Below are 19,534 nucleotides of genomic sequence, written 5' to 3'. Positions count from 1 at the left end.
AGAGAGGCGATAATGTTAAGATAATGTTAAGATAACACCTCGCGCAGCCCCACAAACGGGAAGGCAAAAAGGGGTGGAGGTGGCAGGAAAGCCCCTCAAGTATCGCGCGGGGGTTGATGGGGATTTCCCCCCTCCCCCTCCAATTGGCGGGAACGGCCCCCTGAACTGGGAATTGGCGCGCGCGCGCGCGGCGGGAGGATAGAGAGCGGTGGCGGGTGGGAGAGGAGATGGCCGTTGGAACATTCGCCCGCGGTTGGCTCCGGTTGCCGCGGCGACGCGCGCCCCTCCCTCTCCGATGACGCGCGCCGTGACGCGCGGAGCCGGGGAGGAGCCAAGGGGGAGGAGCCGAGCGCGGCGGCGGCGGCGGCGGCTGGGAGGGCGCCGGGCTTCAGTGGCGGCTGCTCAGTCCTTCGTGAGGGAAAGGAGCGGGGAAGCAGCCCCGGCGGCGGCGGCGGCGGCGGCAGGAGGTGGAGGAGGAGGAGGTGGCGGCGGCGGCGGCGAGGAGGAGCGGGGAGCCGCCCGGGCAGCATGGTGATGGCCGAGCCCCGGCGGCTTCCCCCTGCTGCCGCGGCGCTGCTCTTGCAGCCGCCCCGCGGAGGGTCGGGCCCCGTCCGCGTCGGCTTCTACGAGATCGAGGGCACCCTGGGCAAGGGCAACTTCGCCGTGGTCAAGCTGGGCCGGCACCGCATCACGCGGAGCGAGGTGGGGAGAGGCGCCTGAGAGGAAAAGGGGAGCGCGGTCGTGGCGGGGGGGGGGGTTGAGAGAGAGAGAAGGGAGGTGAGCATGGCGAGCCCCCCACCCTCACCTTTCTCTGGCAACGTTGAGAAAGGGGAGGGGATTTTCCCCCCTGAACAACACGCGTGTTGGGTGAGGATAACGTGTGAACGCGGGCGCCCCATTCTTCTTCCAACCAAGGGGGCGTTTCTCTATTTTTCCCCTTGGTGGAGGTTATGTTTGAAGGGGATCGAGCTGTGTCCCGCCTTATTTTCTTCCTTCTCTCCAACCACGGGTGGAGGGGGGGGGGAGCATTTCTATCAATCTCTTGCTTTCTCTCTTCCCCACCCCCTTCTCCTTGAGGTGTGCTGATGAAAGAAAGGTAAATGATTCTTTCTCTCCCCCTTTCTTTCTGCATCCATGTGTCTTTTCTCCTTGGGAAACTATAATAATGTGGATTCCAGGAAAGGGGAAGGGATTGTGGTGGGTCCTTTTTTGGGGGGTGACCCATAATACAAATATTAACAAGAGGAAGAAGGTGGTATTTTTCCTTCCCCCACCCCCATTCCTTTTTCTAAAAGTACTAAAGTCTTTGGGTGGGTGGGTGGGTGGGTGCTCTGGGAGCTTCTTTTCCACTTCATGGCCTTGCCCTTTGGGGTGCCTCAAGGTTATGTCCTGTTTCTCTGTCATCTTTAACATCTGCAAGAAACCATTGGAGGGGGGAGTCATCCTGAGGTTCAGGCTAAATGTCATTCCTATGCAGATGACACACAGCCTTACCCCTCTTCTCTACCTGCAAGCCCTAGGGGGAAGCTGTCTTGGAATGGATGCAGGTGGCCTAGTTGAAGCTGAATTAGGATAAAGAGAGAGGCAGTGTGGGATGGGAAATCTGCTGATCTGGATGGAGCTATGCAGCCAGTTTGGGATGGCTTTCCCCCTGAAACATCAAGTATGTGGTTTTGGGGTTCTCTTGCATTTGGTACTGTCACTGGGAGCTTCGATCCTGCCAGTGACTAGGGGTGCCTTTTTACCAGCTTAGGTTCGCTCCCAGTTGCAACCATATCTGGAGAAAACAAACCTTAACAGTTACACATGTTTCGGCTATATTCCGACTAATGCACAATTCCTGGGGCTGTGTTTAAAGACACTCAGAAACTTTGACAAGTACAGAATTCAGCTGCAAGAATTTCAGGGTGGGTGGGAGGGATGGCAGTCAAAGCATACTAGACTGATATTATACCAGTTATCTTGGGTTACTTATTTATGGGCTCTAAAGTGCTGCATTTTACATTTAAAGCTATAACCTAGTCCCAAGCCTGCTCCTATATTAGCTGCCTGGGCTTTAAGGTTGCTCACAGGCCAGTCATCAAGGTCCATCAGCTAGTGATGGGGCACTTGTAGTGGTGGCCCCATATGTCTGGAGCTTGCTTGTGAAAGAAATATGTATGTTAGCTTTTAACATACCTTTAAAACTTTTTTTGTTTCAGTCTTCGTTTTTCTAAATATGTGACGAGATTCTAAACGGCTGCTGCTTTTAGTTTTGTAATTGACTCATTTTGTATGTACAGTAGTTTAAAATTTGTTTCATACTGCATTAATTATAATTTGTTAGCTGCCTTGGGAGGGCTTTACCTTAAAAGGTAGTGTATACATTTTTCAAGTAAATAATAAAAAGCGAGGAGCAGGGTTCTCCCTCCTTCCCATTTCACCACTTTAGAAAGTATTACGTGAAAATGATGCTAGAAATGTTGCAAGGGAAGGGGGCAGTTTAGTAATGAAATGAGAGCCAGCCTAATAAAAGGCAGTCTTGGGTTTCCTAAAAAGAACATTGCCTTCACTGGAGAAAGTGCATCCCCACAAGAATACTTCCCCCCCCCTTCCAAAATGTACTCCTTCCAGGTATACACACATGAGAAGGATGCTGGCTTCATTAATGCTGCAGGACATAGTTCTGAGAAGGTGTGTGTGGTGGTGATCCAAAAGTGGTGTCTCCTTATAAAGCCCCCCATTAAAATCAAGAGGTGTTTGCTTGTCATGACTTGCCCCTCCAGAAAGAAGAACCGCACCCTGGAAAAGAGGTTTTTGTGATAAAATGAAATTTTCACTAGGAGGACGATCTTCGCTTTCCTCTCACCTTGGAGAAATGGAGCATTATATCAAAGGAAGTGCTTGTAGTGAACACAAATTATTGATGTGTTCTTGAAACATAGTGTCCATGGGTGGTCTTTTAGAGGAAGTTGTGGTAGGAATGTCAAACACCCCCCCCCCAGCTTTCTTCGGACCTTGATCATTTTGTCCAGGAAATGAGCCTCGGCAGAAGGGAAAGGGTGGTGGAGTCAGCTTAAGTCTCATGGCACTCTGAAATATCCTCCCACAGGAGACCTGATCCTCAAAAGTATGTGATAAAGGTTGTTCATAACAGGGTGATAATTGGAGGGTGCTGCCTCAAAGTAAAAACAAAACAATATATCCCGAGAAAAAGGCTAATGGGCAATAATGGAGCATGGCATCAAGCATATGCATGGGTTTAGAGCAGGAGTCAGCAAACTTTTTCAGCAGGGGGATGGTCCACTGTCCCTCAGACCTTGTGGGGGGCCGGACTATATTTTTTGGGGGAAATGAACAAATTCCTATGCCCCACAAATACATTTTAAATAAAAGCACACATTCTACTCATGTAAAAACATGCTGTTTCCCGGACCGTCCACGGGCCGGATTTAGAAGGTGATTGGGCCAGATCCGGCCCCCAGGCCTTAGTTTGCCTACCCATGCAGCGGTTCTCAACCTGTGGGTCCCCAGATGTTGTTGGACTACAACTCCCATCATCCCTGAGCTCTGGCCTTGCTAGCTAGGGGTGATGGGAGTTGTAGTTCAACAACATCTGAGCCCCCAAGAAAGTGTGATTAGAGAGAGAAAGAGAGATGCCAGTCTTCCTTGTTGTGCAGGGTGGGTTGGAGTATTCTGAAAATGGTTGACACCTCTAAAAGTGGCTCTCAGAAGGACATGGCTGTGCTAATTTTGTGGTGGTTCTTTCCAAATGGGCAGTGGAGTTGGGGAAAAGAGTCAAATAAAGCCATTGGGAAGCAGGAACTGGCATTTAGGCATCACATGGTGAACATGATTATATTTTCCCTTCATGAAATTTGGGGTTGGAAGGGAGGCTGCACCTAAAGAAAAGGCAGTTTTATGATAATTGTAGGCATATATACAGGGAGGAAGAAGAGGGGACATAGACGTTTAGAATAAGAAGATGAGTTTGGATTTGATATCCCGCTTTATCACTACCCAAAGGAGTCTCAAAGTGGCTAACATTCTCCTTTCCCTTCCTCCCCCACAACAAACACTCTGTGAGGTGAGTGGGGCTGAGAGACTTCAGAGAAGTGTGACTGGCCCAAGGTCACCCAGCAGCTGCATGTGGAGGAGTGGGGAAGCGAACCCAGTTCACCAGATTACGAGTCTACCGCTCTTAACCACTACACCACACTGGTTTACCTGAGGAGTGGGTTTGGGGGGGTTGTAGCAGAGAAAGGGTGTTGTAATTTAAAACAAGGGGGATTGGTATGTAGGATATGGTATGAAAAAATGGCTTTTTAAAAAAGAAGGGAGTTCCTGAGCACAATGAGGTAACAAGGTCAGTCGTGTGCCTAAGCAAACTGATCAGAATGGTTCCTGGCACTCAGGAAGATTTCCTAGCAGGGTATCTTGTCCCTTGCTGTCAGCTGATTTTGATCTTCAGTGGTATAACTGAACTCTGCTATTGTCCTTGTAGCCTCAACCACAGTCATTTCCTTTCCAGTAACTGGGAATGTGATGGGGAAGCGTAACTTCCTTTGTCCCTTTTTTTTTTCATTCCAGCAGCAAATGAGATTAAGAAGCTAGCCCAGGCCTGGCATAATGTTGGCACCTGACAGTTTTTCTGCAACCAGAAGAATGAATGAGAGTTTATTTTTCTACTTCTCAGAAGAACTCTCAAAGCAAAACATGCTGGGATACCTTGTCAAACTTTACTGCTTTTGCTCTTAGTCCATTTTTCATGCAGACATCCCTGGCAGCATGCCCTTGGCTCATTCCATGACTGCATCTTGGAAGTGGGGAGGTGGTACATGCAGCCCATTTACTTGTCTCAACTCTTCGGTAGTTATACCTTGGATGAGAATGATAGCAATTCTGGATGCTGGGTTTGTTATTTATCTTTTTGCATTTCACAAAAGTCAAACCTCAGAGTGCTAAGCTCCCATCTATTTTGGAGAGATCACAAAACTTAGTTCCCTTGACCTGGAGTCAGTTTAAAGAAGGATGGTTCTATTTTACCTCCCAATCATATGAATCATTCTGTCTGTGTACTAAATTAAGGCCATGAGAATCTTTTTGAATGCAAACTACACATTAAAGAAGATGCAAGTCTCAAGGGGAAAAGCAGAGGGTACACGTAATTACAGCTTATTGGATAAATAGGTAGCTTGGTTAAGTATTAAATGAATGACTGAAGTAGTTTTTGTGGGATTTTATTAAAGTATCTAAAACATGCTAGATTTTATTTAAGCAACTGAAAAGTTTGTTCCTAATAGAGGCTAGTACCTTAGCTGATTTTATGCATCTTTATAGTTGTTTGACTGTGTTCCTAGCATTTTAGCTTATGTTTTCTGAAGGACCCAAACAGTTGAGAAACTACTTACATTTTTAAAGTAAAGTTGGTGGGAAGGCTAACTTAATTACAGCATTATGTTGTGTAGGTAGAAACAGCGGAAAACTAGCGAGTTTTTAATGCCTTTAATACATAATGCTTTATTCACTTAATTCATTCACTTTAGGTTGCACTTTCAATATTACATTGTAGTGACTGCTAGGTAATTTTGTACAAATTATTCCCTGCTTGATTTTTGTTTTACATTTTTCAGCCAGCCCCATTTTTTAGTTAGTGTACCAATGTAATGTTGTTAGGGGAGGTTTCAACGTTTGCTGAAAATAATGAAAAATGTTACGTTGTAAATAACTTTACTTGGAGACTGCAAGATCCATTAATAAAAACACCTCTCTGAGCACTTGCAATTTTTATTTAAATACCTGGCATTATTTTTAATATCTGTCAATAATAAGATTGGATTTGGCAGTAACCTACAGGGCATTGCACAGAAAGTGTCAGATACAGCAAGGATGCATGAGTAGCCAGAGATTGATGTATGAACGGAAAGAACCAATTTTGGCTTCTGTAGTTGTAGTTGTTGGACACAACAAGGCTCAGAGTGTAAAATGTGTAAAAATAGATGTTTGTAAAGAAGCTTTCTGTTGCTTAAAGGGATCATAAATTCAAATGGCATTCCTTCATGGTGATAGCCATGCACCTTGTTCAAATTTCAAATAAGAAATCCACCTCTGTTTCTGATGTTAAGTCAAGAGATTACAATGTTATGCCATCCTGGTGGTAGTTTTTTGAAATTATTTTCTTGTTCTGCACCCAGTTTTCCTTTTTATAATTCCATACTTTAAAATTCTGCTAAAATGGAACATGATCACCTTGTCTCATGACTTTTCTTGATAACTTGATATACACGGGGGTGTCTTATACACGAAAAAGTACGGTAAACAACTTGAGGGATTCATGAGCTCTGCTGGCACTGCTGGATTGGTGAGAGAGGATTGTACAAAACCGTGCATGGCTCCACTTTATCTCCCCACTCCCAGTTCTGCTTTCCGCAATGCAGGAAGCCCCTTTAAGATAATGTTTCTGTTTCAAGTATTTAGTTCATACTGTATTATTATTAAGAACATAGAAATTGCCTGATAAATCAGTCTTTGTTTCATCTACCCAGTATCTTGATGGATGGTGGTCACTACTTTAATGTTTTGCAGTGGGTTGCAGTTTTTTCTTCCTATTTGTATGCTACCATTTGCAGCTGTTACAGCATCTCTAGAAAGAGGCACATTTTGGTTATGGCACAAAGGTGTGTGGCAATTAGGGTTGCAAAGAGACAGAAGCAATATGCTTTGGTTTGCCTCTACAAGGGAGAGGAACTTGAAACAAGAGAAAGAAATAGATTTGGACAAAACTCCTCTGATAATCATGTTGATAAACTTCTGTGAGCAAAGATTTAGAATGCATATTCAAAAGAAGTATTAACAGTGATGTATTTAGATTGGGTAGACTAGACTGCTATGGTTCAAGCATCTGGTATTGTGTTTCTCATAACTGGCATAAGTTTTGCTTCCTAACTTTTGCTGCTTTATTAAGGCTGAAAAATTATTATATTCAAGGATATCTTAAAATCTTTCTCAAAAGAAATCAGAAGGGGACCAAAACACTATGAACTTTTGAAATGTAGCATTAACAATCCGCAACTATAAGTGTTGGTGACAAAGTGTTCTGTAAAAAGGATTTGACAGAGAAGACTAGAACTACAACAGAATGTATGCAGTTTCCCCCTCCCTTCTCATGTTTCAGAATTAGAGGAAATACCGTAAGTGGAAGTTAGGGAAGTAACTTGGTTGACTTACTGAAAACTAAATTTCTTGGAACTGTATAGCTTCCAGACCTTCAAATGAAATAATTTATTTCATCATTGTTTGGAAAGGTTATATTGCTAGCAGATATCCATAGCATGGACAGAATGAGGGAGTAGCAGCAAGATGGATTAGCACTCTGAATCTGGAACCAAGTTTACAGGAAAATTGCAAGTATTTCCACACTTTTAAAAATGTGGTCTCTATTCTGTTTTTTTTTTAAGAAATAAATTTTTATTAAGATTTTAAAGGTTACAGAAAAAAGAAAAAAGAAAACAATCGAAGAGAAAAAACAAAAAACAGTACATATAAAAAACATCAAAAAACAGAAAAAAGAAAAAAGAAGTAAAAAACAAGTCAAACCTTTAACTCACTTACTTACATTCACTTATTTCCTTGACTTCCTCACGCCTCCCATTTTTGTATTCTAATTCAATTAGATATTCCAGCAAATACTTCCAACTTTGTTTTTACCCTAATAATTTATCTTAACATACTATAATTCCCCTCTTTGTATTCTAATTCATATAGATATTTCAGCAAATCCTTCATCTTATTTTTATTCTTATATCTTATCTTAATATACTATAATTTTCCATTCTTTCTTTCACCAAATAACCACTTTTACTTTAATCTTATTTCTCATTAAAACTTATATATCTGTACTTATTCTTAAGACGTTTCCCCTAGGGTCAAAAAAAGATTCCATTCCACGATTTCCCCATCTCTCATTAAAAGAAAAAAGAAAAACACAAATTATATTATATACACTTTAAATTCCCAATTTTCTTCCACCAGATCCCCTCCCCGGTTTCAGCCCCTGGCAATAGTTCCATCAATCTCGGAAAACCATCAACCCGGAGATCTTAAGTCTGAGGCTCTTAAGTCTCTTTCATGTCCCCTCTGCCGGTCTTTTTGATAATCTTTGGTGTTGAAAACCAGATCTCGGGGAAGCTCCAACCCAATGGTAATCATATTCCTTCCTGCCAAACTTCCATAGTTAAAAATAGGGCCTATAGGATATTCCAAATCTTGTTTCACACTCCTTTCAAATCCAAAGGCCCCTGAAACTCCAACCTCCACCGGGCTCAGATTTGTATCCCAAAGGTCATTTGATCTCCACATAGGGTGATCTCTCCAGCTTTCATTTTCCAGACCAAGCCAGGCTTCCATCTCCAAAAATTTGCTTCTCCTAGTTGCCATCATGTAAGGCCTCAAATTGTAGTCCACCATTTGCCTCTGTAGGGTTACGGCTCCCCCTTTCATCACTTTAATCACAACATGATTCTCCTTCTCAAATTTTTCAATTTGTTCAGTTGGAAGAGTTTCCTGTGCCGAGTTCTTGTCAACTTCTTTACTAATACCCACTTTTGTTCCCAAGATTACAACATTAGTAGCCATAACATTTATCTGGTCTTGCAGCTTTCCCAAGAGATAAAATGTCCTGTTCAGTTCACACTTGATTTCCTTCCCAACCGCCATCCTTAAACAGTCCAAGGTCAAAAACTAGTTTCTCAGGGCTTTTATCTTTAAAAGCAATTTCCCAGCTGCATCCTTACGACAATATCCCAAAGCTCCCTCTAGAGGGATTCAAGTTCCTTTTCACTCCTTCCAGCACAAACCCAAAGGTCCCATACGTTAAATTGTAACAGTTCCTTCCTTCTTTTTAAACGTAAGGTTGTAACAAAAACGGACAGTAGAAACAAAGTCCTTCTTTTGTATCTTGACAGCTAACTTGACAGCTGTCAAATTTATCTATTCACCGTCAGCGGGCTCTCACAGACCACTCCCGGGTTTAGGGAAGTGGCGCTTCAATTCCTGCATTTTAACCTTCTCCTGCAGGCTCCCCTGCTTCCAAAAAGAATATTGATGGTAGTTTCAATCAGTGGAATTTAAATCCTTTACATAAGACTCTCCACGACCTTAGTTAACAGGTTCTTTGCTTCAGTTTATTTACAGAAAGGGGAGGCGGACTTCCTGTTTAGACCTTCCCCGATCGGTGCCAATTTAAAAATACTTTTAAAATCCAATTTCCGTTCTACTCACGGGTTGTTGTTTGAAATCCAATTGTCCACAAGAAAAAGTCAGCGCTCTCCGGCAACGGCTACGCGGCTTCACTCCGTAAAAATAGCGGTCGATTCAAAACGCCGCGCCGCTCACCCCACATCACTTCAGAACCCCCGAAAAGGGGTTTCCCTGTGGGTAGGGGGGCGCTCCTGGTGTCAGCCGAATCCCACGTTCCCAGGCTTCATCCGCCTGGGATTTCTAAAGGGTCTCCGCCTTCGCCGTGGCGGCACGACCCGAATAACACGGAGCGGGTTCCTCTCAGTCAGAGGAACGCCGCCATTGCCGATGGCGCTAACCCGGAAGTCTAAAAATGTGGTCTCTATTCTGGAGGTTCTTCCTGGAGTTTCATTGTGCTCTTGGCCACAAATAAATCAAGGAAAAGGAAGATCTTCCTTTTTATTAAATTGAAATAAAGAACAATTGAAATACAACTCAAATGCATTTGGACAGATCAGCTATGATTGCCAAGTCACCATATGTTCTTCTTTTTCAACAATTTTGATCCTTGCTGAGCTGCCCAACCACTTTTTAAACCCAATTTCAGTTTTGTAGTGCCTCCCCAACCTGAACTTCTCCTTTGTACTTAATCAGCTTTCTAAATTGTGGCTTAAACTTGTGGTCACATCTTTGGGAGTCAACCTGATTTGAAGTTTCTGCCATCAGCTAGTTATTTTGTACTGTTTCAAGCTAGATGGGCTCTTGGAGAAATGTTCTGAAGACACCACATCTTCTTTGAGTTTGATTCTTAAACATTATAGAAAACATAGACATATCCTTTTCCCACTTTAGGAAATACTGGGCTGTAGCAGAAGAAACTTGTGCCAAACATTTATAAATAATTAAGCTTTTTGCTCAGTCAGGATTTGTTTTCCTTGTAGCCAGGAGCTGCTTCCAAAGTTACAAGAAGAAATGGTTGTGTTTGCCTTCTGAGTCCCTCCTTGGCTTGTAACCACTTTGAAGTCAATGCTGCTGCATGGTTTTATGCATGATGAAGAGGGTGAGCTGTCGTGATTATCAATGACTACCCTTGACTTGCACGACAGATGCACCTGCAGTCTCAAAATCTCTTGCGGTGTCTTAGCATGGCTGGGGTGGGGTAAGAAGAATTCCTGCTTTCTGAATGAGTGAGCAAAAAGGAGAGTGGTGTATGGGTGAGAGATGAGGATGCCCCCAGATTTTAGTTTAACTAAAATGTTCTTTAGTAGCACAATAGTAGCAGGACTGGAAAAGCTGTCTACTTGAGATCCTAGAGACGGTCAGTGCCTTGCCTGACTATTGACAATATCTGACTCCATATTGTTTTTAATAGGGCTATGTAGCTTAATGTACCTTTATACTCTTGCATGGCAGCTGAGGTGTCTAGGAAGGATAAAAATTCTACTAGCTTCTGTTTCTAGTAAGTTTTTATGTTTCAATGATTCATCAGTTGTTCACCCTTCTTTAAAAGCATTGCTAATCTTAATGATACTTTGTGACATTTTCACAGGTTAGTTATCTATTGGGTAAACAAAGGAAGTGTGGGTTTAATTCCTCTTCAAAAGAGTGTTGACATTCACTTTTCCTGAATGCCTGTTTGGTCTTAAACAAAGAAAATAGAAGCTTTAAGCAGCTTGTTGCAGGACTGGAGCTTTAAGCTCTGGTTACATGGTCACTTAAGTCATTTATTATTAGTTGTAGCACTTCACATATATATGGGAGGATATAGGTCTCTATACAGGACCAGATAGTTGTCTAAATTCAGTGAGTGAAGTCTTCTTAATTTGCTGTGGGTATGCAACTAAATTTGCTGTGATTATACTGCTAAAGGGAAGTTGATCTCTCCAACATGCTGAATCGGTTCTCATAGAGATCTTGGATCAGGAAGATTTCATAGTAGATTTGTAAGATTATAAGAGACCTGAAGATCCATTTCTAGATCAAGTCCTGCACTGAATCAGGATCCTGCTTGCTCCTTAAAACAAAATGTATTATTTAATATAGCAGTTTGAGATCAATCCAGATGATATGGTATATTGTAATAGCAAGGGCCTCACAGCAATCAAAATAGATGTCCACTGGAGAAGAAACAACCTAATACAAACACAGAACATTCAAGCAATCAATAATCATTCCTTTTTCTTCAGTCTTCTGCCCTGCACCATCTCAAATGCTTGGGGCATATAATGGAAAAAAGTAGACATAGGAATAAATGGGGAAAGTAGAAACACAAAATACAAATTAACACACACCCCACAACCCAGTAGGTTCTTAATACTTAAACATCATAACAAATGACAGTGATTCTGAAAGATCCTGGGGCTTGGGTGAATCCTGCCAGAAGAAGGATTTCTGCTGTTGAAGGGGCTGCTGAGAAGACATCTTTGTCCAATCTTGTAGTGTCCATGCTTTCCATATCAAACCAATTCCATGCCACAAAGATTTTGTGCCACGCTTGTATATGTTGTTAGTAGCCATTGCTACAGTTTTTCAGAGGTCATTCAGCTCAGGCACTGAAGCAAGATTGTCTACTGATCCATGTAGTATTTTCAGTTGCACATTCACACATTCATTTTCATTTGAAATATATCTGTGAACTCATTACTGCATTTCTTTATAAGTCCTTCCACACCATTGCTTGAGAATTGGGGGTTTTCAAGCCCAAAACTAGAGTGTATTTTTTCATCATCATTATTATTAATGAAATTTCTATACTTCGCTTCATCCATAGATGACAGGGCAGTTTACAATAGAAAAACTCAAAAATATGTGCAATAATAACAACCAAAAACAACAACCTGCCCACACTGTAGATAAGCTGAGCTGTATTTAAGTGGGGTGAGTTTCCCTAAGGAGAGTTTATTCTCAAGTCCTAACTGTGTGATTATAAATTACTTTATGTATGAGACGTTAATCACAGTTAAAATAAAGTGTATGTAATAATTCAAACTACATTGATTTTGTTTTTGTACTAAATATGAAATATGTGAATTTCTGCTTAAATTGTATTTTTGTATTTAACAACATCTATGGGGGGGTTAGTACATGGGGGTTCTTATTTAAGTATTTTTTAAGTAGGCACACGATATATATTTTTTAAAAATCAAGTTGTCTATTACTAGTGGGAACAAGCTTTTAAGCCATTTGGCTGGGATGCAGAAAGCTACTTTAGGAAAACTTGCATGTGCCAACTAGCTTTTGGTTTGTTGATTGCGGTCCCACCCCCACCCCCAACCTGCAACTTCCCCCAATAAGTAATGATTTCTTATTTAGCCTGTGGACTGCTACTCAAGGTGCACTAATTCAAAGTGGCCTTGAGGTTGCAGAATGAGTTGCAATATCTATTATTCACTTGTGAATGATCATATATTGCCTTCTTCAGCCAAAATGTGTGCAAGTCTTTTTGCCTTTGCAAAGGTATATGCTACAGCCTTTCTTAACTACAGTTTCCTGGTTTGTCTGAACTGGGCCACAATAGATATCTGCTTTGGAACAAGCCAGGATGTTGAACCATGGTTTGAAGTTGCTTTAACATTATGAGTTTTTGCAAAGTTGGTTCAGACAACATCAAGACAAAGTGCAAAATTCTGTTCATATCTATTACTAGAAAGCAACAGATAGAATGGAATGGCACAGGGAAAATTCTATAGAGATCTTCATTTCCATGGCATGCTGGCCCTTGGGACTTTCCTATTGGGGTCCTGTTTGTTTTGAAACACCTTGTTCCTCTTTAGCATAAAATGTGAAAGTAGACTCTCCTGTGTATAATAAAATGTAATCATGTTTTACTAAAGTTCTGGCCAAGTGTCTGAACTTGTTCTTTCTGTTACAAAGGAAGTGTTGAGCACCTGCATGCTAACATGTTAAGAGTATTTTCAAATTCCCTCTAAATACTTTGTTTTGTGAGTATAACACTGTAGTTCTCTTAGAAAAAATAAAGAAAAAATTGGGTCATAATCTATATACTGCTTTTTTGACCTGGTTTGGCAAAGCCAACTTTAAAAATTCTTCTTGTAATTGGTTCTAGGTAGCAATAAAAATCATTGACAAATCCCAGCTAGATTCGGTGAACCTGGAGAAAATTTATCGTGAAGTGCAGATAATGAAAATGTTGGACCACCCACACATTATCAAGCTTTATCAGGTATGTAGCTGTATTCTATGCCAAACCTTCATGTTAAGGGTTTGAGTTTGTGAGAATTAAGCCCTGTGTCCCATGAAGTCCTGTATTATAAGTTTTTTCTGGTTGCTGTTGGTTGGAGTTTTTATGTGGCAGTTTTATAAATCTGGCAGGTTTATAAATCTGGAAATAATTAAAAATCGGTATATATCAGAGGAGGTTTTTACTTGGTTGTTTGTGAACAATGACATCAGAATGGTTTTGAATAATTCATCAATTCATGGGGACTGAACTCCCATTAACTTGGAACAGCCACAGACAAGGAAAGCTAGACATCTGACAGATTCCCCAGTCAGCCCAAGACCCTCGTTGACAGGAACAGACACCCAGCAGGTTTTAGGTTAGAGTGCAGGGAATCTGCTTAGTGTGGAAGTTCAGTCACCTGATGATATTGCCTCTCCCATAGCCACCATAAGGCCAGGTCCATGTGGGTCAGAATTATTTCATCTTTTATAGCATCCTGTTTGTTATGAAATATGCAATTTGACCTGAATTCTTCTGTGACAATGGCCAGGTTTGCCCATCGCAATCAGGAGCTCCAAGTGAATTTGATGTCTAGCCAAAGTGAAACAGTGTGAATGCAAACTGTACTTGCAAAGGAACAATTAAGAATGTACCCTACAGTTACTGACTGTTCCTTTCCGAGCTCAGCTTGCAGTCAGTGCTGTTTAACTTTGATGCCAAAGGGAAGCCACCTTGTTTTTGCCTGGGGGTCAGAGTCACCTGATGATGTCAAAAGGGTGACCTCACCCATTCATCAGACATGGCCCATGGAGGGTTGGCCACAATGTGATCTGGTTCTCTGGCAGAAAATAGTTGCCTATGTCTATGTCAAACCATAGTTATATTTACTGAGAATAAGTAGCATGCTTCTGCACACTGCTTAAAAGTGCCCTCTTCACACTATTCCTATTCCAGGCCATGCCACACGGGGAGCAACAGACCACAAGCTATGGCTTGATGTGTCACCTAATCCAGGCTTCTGGTTTGTTTCTCTCCAAACAAACTACAAGCTGTAAGCCAAGGTTTATCCAGGAGTAGGGGAAGAGTGAAGCAGGAATTTTGAGCAGCGTGTACAAACCCACCACTTGCTTGCATCTGCTTTTACAGTCATACCTCAGGATGAATATGCTTCGGGTTAGGCAAATTTGGGTTGTGCTCCACGGTAACCCGGAAGTAACGGAGTGTGTTAATTCCGGGTTTCGCCGTGCGCGCATGCACAGACCGTCAAAATGATGTCACGCACATGCGCAGAAGTGCCGAAACGTGGCACGCGTGGACGCGGGTTACATTCGCTTCGGGATGCGAACGGAGCTCCGGAACGGATCCCGTTCGCATCCTGAGGTACCACTGTATTTAATGTGATGTGTGATCACAGCCAATGAGAATTCAATACAGTAGTACAATCTACAAAATAAATTTCCTAGAGGGGAAAAGAGAACTGTCTAAAACTGAGCTAAAGCTTTGGATGTGGATTTTGCTAATGTGTGTTTTAACTGGAGAACTTTTTTTAGAAATCTGCTTGGTTTAACCTGATTTTCTTTTCCCCATTATGGTACTTGATCTGCTCTAAACCTTGATTGTGTGAAGGTGGGAAATCATTCTTTCAGGCATGACTCCATCTCTTTGTTTTAATGTGTTAGCCTGATGCTGCTAGAGTGTTTGGGTTGCTAATGCTTAAATCTGAACCCAAGGGCCCATTTATGCTACAGATGTGACTAGTATAGATTTGTATTTTAATGTCATTGCTTCCCCCAAAGTTTCCAGGAAGTGTTGTTTGTCAAGGTTCTGAGAACTATTTTGTAGGCTTCCCTAGTTCTCAGCTTCCTTATGGGGAGCCATTAAATTTGCTTAAAATGTTTACATGCCCTAAACTGTTTGTTCTTCTTTGCGCGTGCACACACACACACACACACACACACCTAATCCAGTGTCACAGGCAAGATTTTCATCGTAAGCACAAGTTAAGCATAAATTAAGTCTCCATCAAAGCTTTTCAAAGGCCACATGCCCTCCATTAAACCTCACATGTCTGATGGTAGGGCACATGCAGGAATCGGTCCAAATTATTATGTGATCAAGCATTCATCTCTATATCAAAGTTAAATCAGTGTTGTTTGTTCGGTGAACTTAGCTTTTATTTTGAGTAGGTAGCTGTTTGAAATGCGAAAAAAATATATTAAACTGAAGCTGAGAGTGGGCATTCAGGTTTTGCCGTTCTATTTTGCATTTGGTGCCTTACATGAGCTGAACATCATAATAGAGCAGGGGTAGCCAATGTAGTGCCAGATGTTGTTGGTCTTAAACTCCCATCACCACTAGCCATTAGCCATGCTGACTGGGACTTATAGAGTCCAATGATATTTGGAGGGCATCTTGTTGGCTGACCCTGCCATACAGTAAACACGTAATCAAATATAGATGCTGAATATGTGGATAAAGGATACAGTTCAAGAATGCTTCCCGAACTATGCCTAATGAATTGAACAGAACTTATTCCAGAACACATCTGCGTGGAATAAAATGCCAGTAGATTATATCCAATGTAAATTTAAACAGGAGTTTTAGTTCTGAGCCATCTTGTATGCTCTGTGTCCCAGTGACATTAATGGATTGTTCCCATTAAGTGTTGATGCCTCAAGCAAAATGGGAACCTTCCTGCTGTTTAAGAGGGAAGATTTGATTTAATGAGGTCTGTCTTGTTAGTTTTAATTTTACCATCAGAAACAGTCTAGTGGTTCAGCTTTATTAAATCAAGTCTTAATCTTGACAGCAACCTATAAATCAAGGGATACAATTCTAATAGTATGAAACAAACGTGTTACTTTGGGTTGTTGTTTTTTAAATTAACCTGGAGTTCACAAAGGAGAGTTGTTCCAGTAGTCAAGAGAATATAATAACTGTCTTGTGGTCTGCAATCTTGATGTAAAAGTGGCTAGTTATCACCACTCATACTTCCCCACCCCAAAACAATCACCACTTTTCAAGAATTTGCAGTTTTTATTAATAAGCAACCTCCTTTTAAAACTCCCATGCATGTTGGGATTGCAGGTAGACGTTACTGCTCACAGGTTAGCTAGGAGCCAAATGTGCAAGCAAACAAGAAATGTATGGTGACTAATCTCATATTGAGCAATAATGAGAGGGTATCACACTCATTCCTATTATATACTTATATAATGATTTCATATTTAAAAGAGGGAAGGGAGAATAGGCTGGGTTAATGGCAAGGTTAATGTGACCTTTTCCATTTGCTTTGGACACCATAGCAGATAGATCCTACCGCTTTGGGTTCCCTTTTTGTTTCTATCTGCCTGTGAATCATTCCCCTCCAAGGTAGCCCCCCTTAGCCTTTTCTGCAGGAAAGGAAGGCAGAAAACATACTGACCTGCCCCTCTGTTGGACGGAGGCACCTGGTGCATCTCCTAGCACTGCCCAAGAAAACCTGCAAGAGAGACCAGCAGGAGCTAAGTTAGTGGGGAAACTTAGCATCTTGGGCACCACACCACCTCACTTTTCTCCTGAGAAAGCCACTGGGGAGCTTTCAGGTATAACCTTACCTCCAAGCAGCCAAGAAACCTTCCTGCAAGAAGGGTGGGGAACTTGCTACCTTGACTTCTTTCAAGTATCTCTCCTCCAGCAACCAAACCCTCCCAGTCTTGGAACTGGGGAGAGGGCAGAGATAGCTGCTTAAGCATTGGGATGATCCCTACCCACCTCTACAGCATCAGATCTGGGGGCGTGACTGATTGCTTGTCACCCTTACCAGAGGGTGGCTGCACAGTTACCTTGGCGATAGAAAAGGTTGCCACCTGAATTCTGATACCAAAAGTGTTCACTTTGGGCAGGACATGAAACTTGATTACGGAATCCAGGTTAAATTCTGGTCGTGTTTTGTTGATGGTGGTACAAAATAATGTTATGACTTCTGGTAATTCACTAATACAATTTATTATAATTATTAAAAGCATTTCTATCTTGACTTTTATTGGTAAGCCCATTGGATATTTTAACATTAAATGAACTTAACATTCATTTAGTGCCAGCAGTGCACTCTCTGTCATGGTGGTTTGCAATCAGTATTAGATTGAGCAGAGGCAGAGGCCAGATTTGGAAAAAGTATTTGAAATTCTCAGGAGATGATACAATTCCACAGCATTAGCCCTGCACAGAGCTGAAAAATAGTTTGCGTTCCTAGGTGCCAACATCACATTTTTTTGTATTCAGTTAAGGCCCTTGGTAAAAGAAGCTTCATAAAAGAGTAGAGAGGATGTATTAACCGAAGATACAAAAAGCTAAAATCTATTGTAGCATCAGAGCTAGTAGACTAGCTTTTTGCTTAGGTTTATGTGGATGCCTAAGAATATGTATTGTAAAATAACCAATTTAAAAAGGAATCTTAGTTTCAAGACTGAAAAATCCTGATCAGGAGTTCAGAGTTTAAGGAGAGTTTATTCTGCAATCTCATTCTATGAGCTGTTAAAAAAGTTACCAGCCAGATAACCTATTCAATGAGAACTTTGAGGCTCACTTTGTGTTTTGTCTTGTTGCTCATAACAACCAGTGACAAAGCAAGGCTTAAAAGAAAGGAAAAAGGAAAAAGACAACAATGTAATGAGAGGATAATCAGGGGTCAACATACCTTGGATATGTATGTAAGGATATTTGAGTTCCTTTTTTTAATTAACAAAAATATTAAAAATAAATAAACTTAAGTAGGAAAAAATGCACAAGGAAGACTTAGCATGCCGTGTGTGAATGAATGAATGAAGAGTAGAATGCACCATTTGAACTTCCAATCATTTATTTGTTTTTGCTTTCTTATGTTAATGTCCTTTGTCATGGAACCCAAGATGGTGTATGTGTGGTTTCCAGGTGGCCACCCATCCAGGTGCTGATTTGACCCAGACCTCCCTTGCAGACCTGCCTAGCTTCAGCAGGGCAGCGATCTCATGTGCATTCACATCATACTGATATAGCAAGGGTATCCAATGAGGTGTCCTCCAGATGCTGTTGAATGACAACTCCCATTATCCCTCACCATTGGCCATACTGGATGGGGCCGATGGGAAGTGTCTATTAGCATCTGGTGGAGCACCACATTGACTGTCGTATAATACCAAGTAGGAGAACATGGCTGTCAGACAGGAGCATTCCCATTACCAGGGGATGGGTATACACTACTGTACATTGTTAATAAGGTCCCATTTGTTAGATACAGCTTTTGATTTACATTCATGTTGCTGTTTTGTAACAGTACGTACTCAACTTGACCTTCCCAGAGAGAAGGCCGGAATAACAATGATTCTGATATTGTATAAGTGGACTCTCATGATTCATCAAACTCTTGAGACCCTGTCTCCAAGATTAAGAACACATTGCATTGTGAAAACAAAATAAAAAAATTCCTTCCAGTAGCACCTTAAAGACCAACTGAGTTAGTTCTAGGTATGAGCTTTCGTGTGCATGCACACTTCTTCAGATACACTGAAACAGAAGTCACCGGACCTTTCTATATAGTGAGAAGGTGGGGAGGGGTATTACTCAGAAGGGTGGTGGGAATGGGTGATTGGCAGATAGCTGCGATGAGCCTGTTGACGACTCTTAACGACTGCAATAGGTCTAACAGGAAAAAGCAAGGGGTGAGAAGGTGAAAAATGGCTTTGTCATGTATAATGAGATAAGAATCCAATGTCTTTATTCAAACCAGGTCTCTCCATAGTTTTAAGTTTGGTGATAAGTTGCAATTCAGCAGCTTCTCTTTCCAGTCTATTTCTGAAATTCCTTTGTAATAGAACAGCTACTTTGAGATCTTGTATAGAATGTCCTGGGAGATTGAAGTGTTCTCCTACTGGTTTTTCTGTCTTGTGGTTCCTGATGTCGGATTTATGTCCATTTATTCTTTGGCGTAAGGTCTGACCTTGTTTTGACCATGGCAGACCAACACGGCTACCTATCTGTAACATTGCATTGTGGTTGTTTTTTCTCTTTTTCCCTCCCACAGTATCTGTTAGTTACCTTAGAGCATCATGAACACCAATGCTAAGACCCCAGATGCTATCTAGTCTCCTGGTAATTTAGGAGTTGAGCAAAGCAATT

The 19,534-nt window shown here is 41.7% G+C and overlaps 1 protein-coding gene across 2 annotated transcripts in view; it reads left to right on the top strand.

Annotated features, from left to right (window-relative positions):
* Positions 1 to 483: 483 nt before the first annotated feature.
* The window catches only part of SIK2 (salt inducible kinase 2), an 80,753-nt gene continuing 61,702 nt past the window's right edge, over positions 484 to 19,534 (top strand). Inside the window, exons 1-2 of one of the 2 annotated variants that reach the window (XM_081843090.1) lie at positions 484 to 702; positions 13,283 to 13,399. In XM_081843090.1, coding sequence (XP_081699216.1) covers positions 529 to 702; positions 13,283 to 13,399 — 291 coding nt within the window. In that variant the 5' untranslated portion in view covers positions 484 to 528. The remainder of the gene's footprint in view (positions 703 to 13,282; positions 13,400 to 19,534) is intronic. The other variant, XM_081843089.1, reaches the window with a different exon arrangement.

The sequence above is a fragment of the Podarcis erhardii genome, assembly GCF_964252035.2.
Source record: "Podarcis erhardii genome assembly, chromosome: 16".
In the NCBI taxonomy this organism is placed as follows: Eukaryota; Metazoa; Chordata; class Lepidosauria; order Squamata; family Lacertidae; genus Podarcis; species Podarcis erhardii.
The sequence above is the reverse complement of the archived record's forward strand: the minus strand, read 5'-3'. Positions and strand labels throughout refer to the sequence as shown.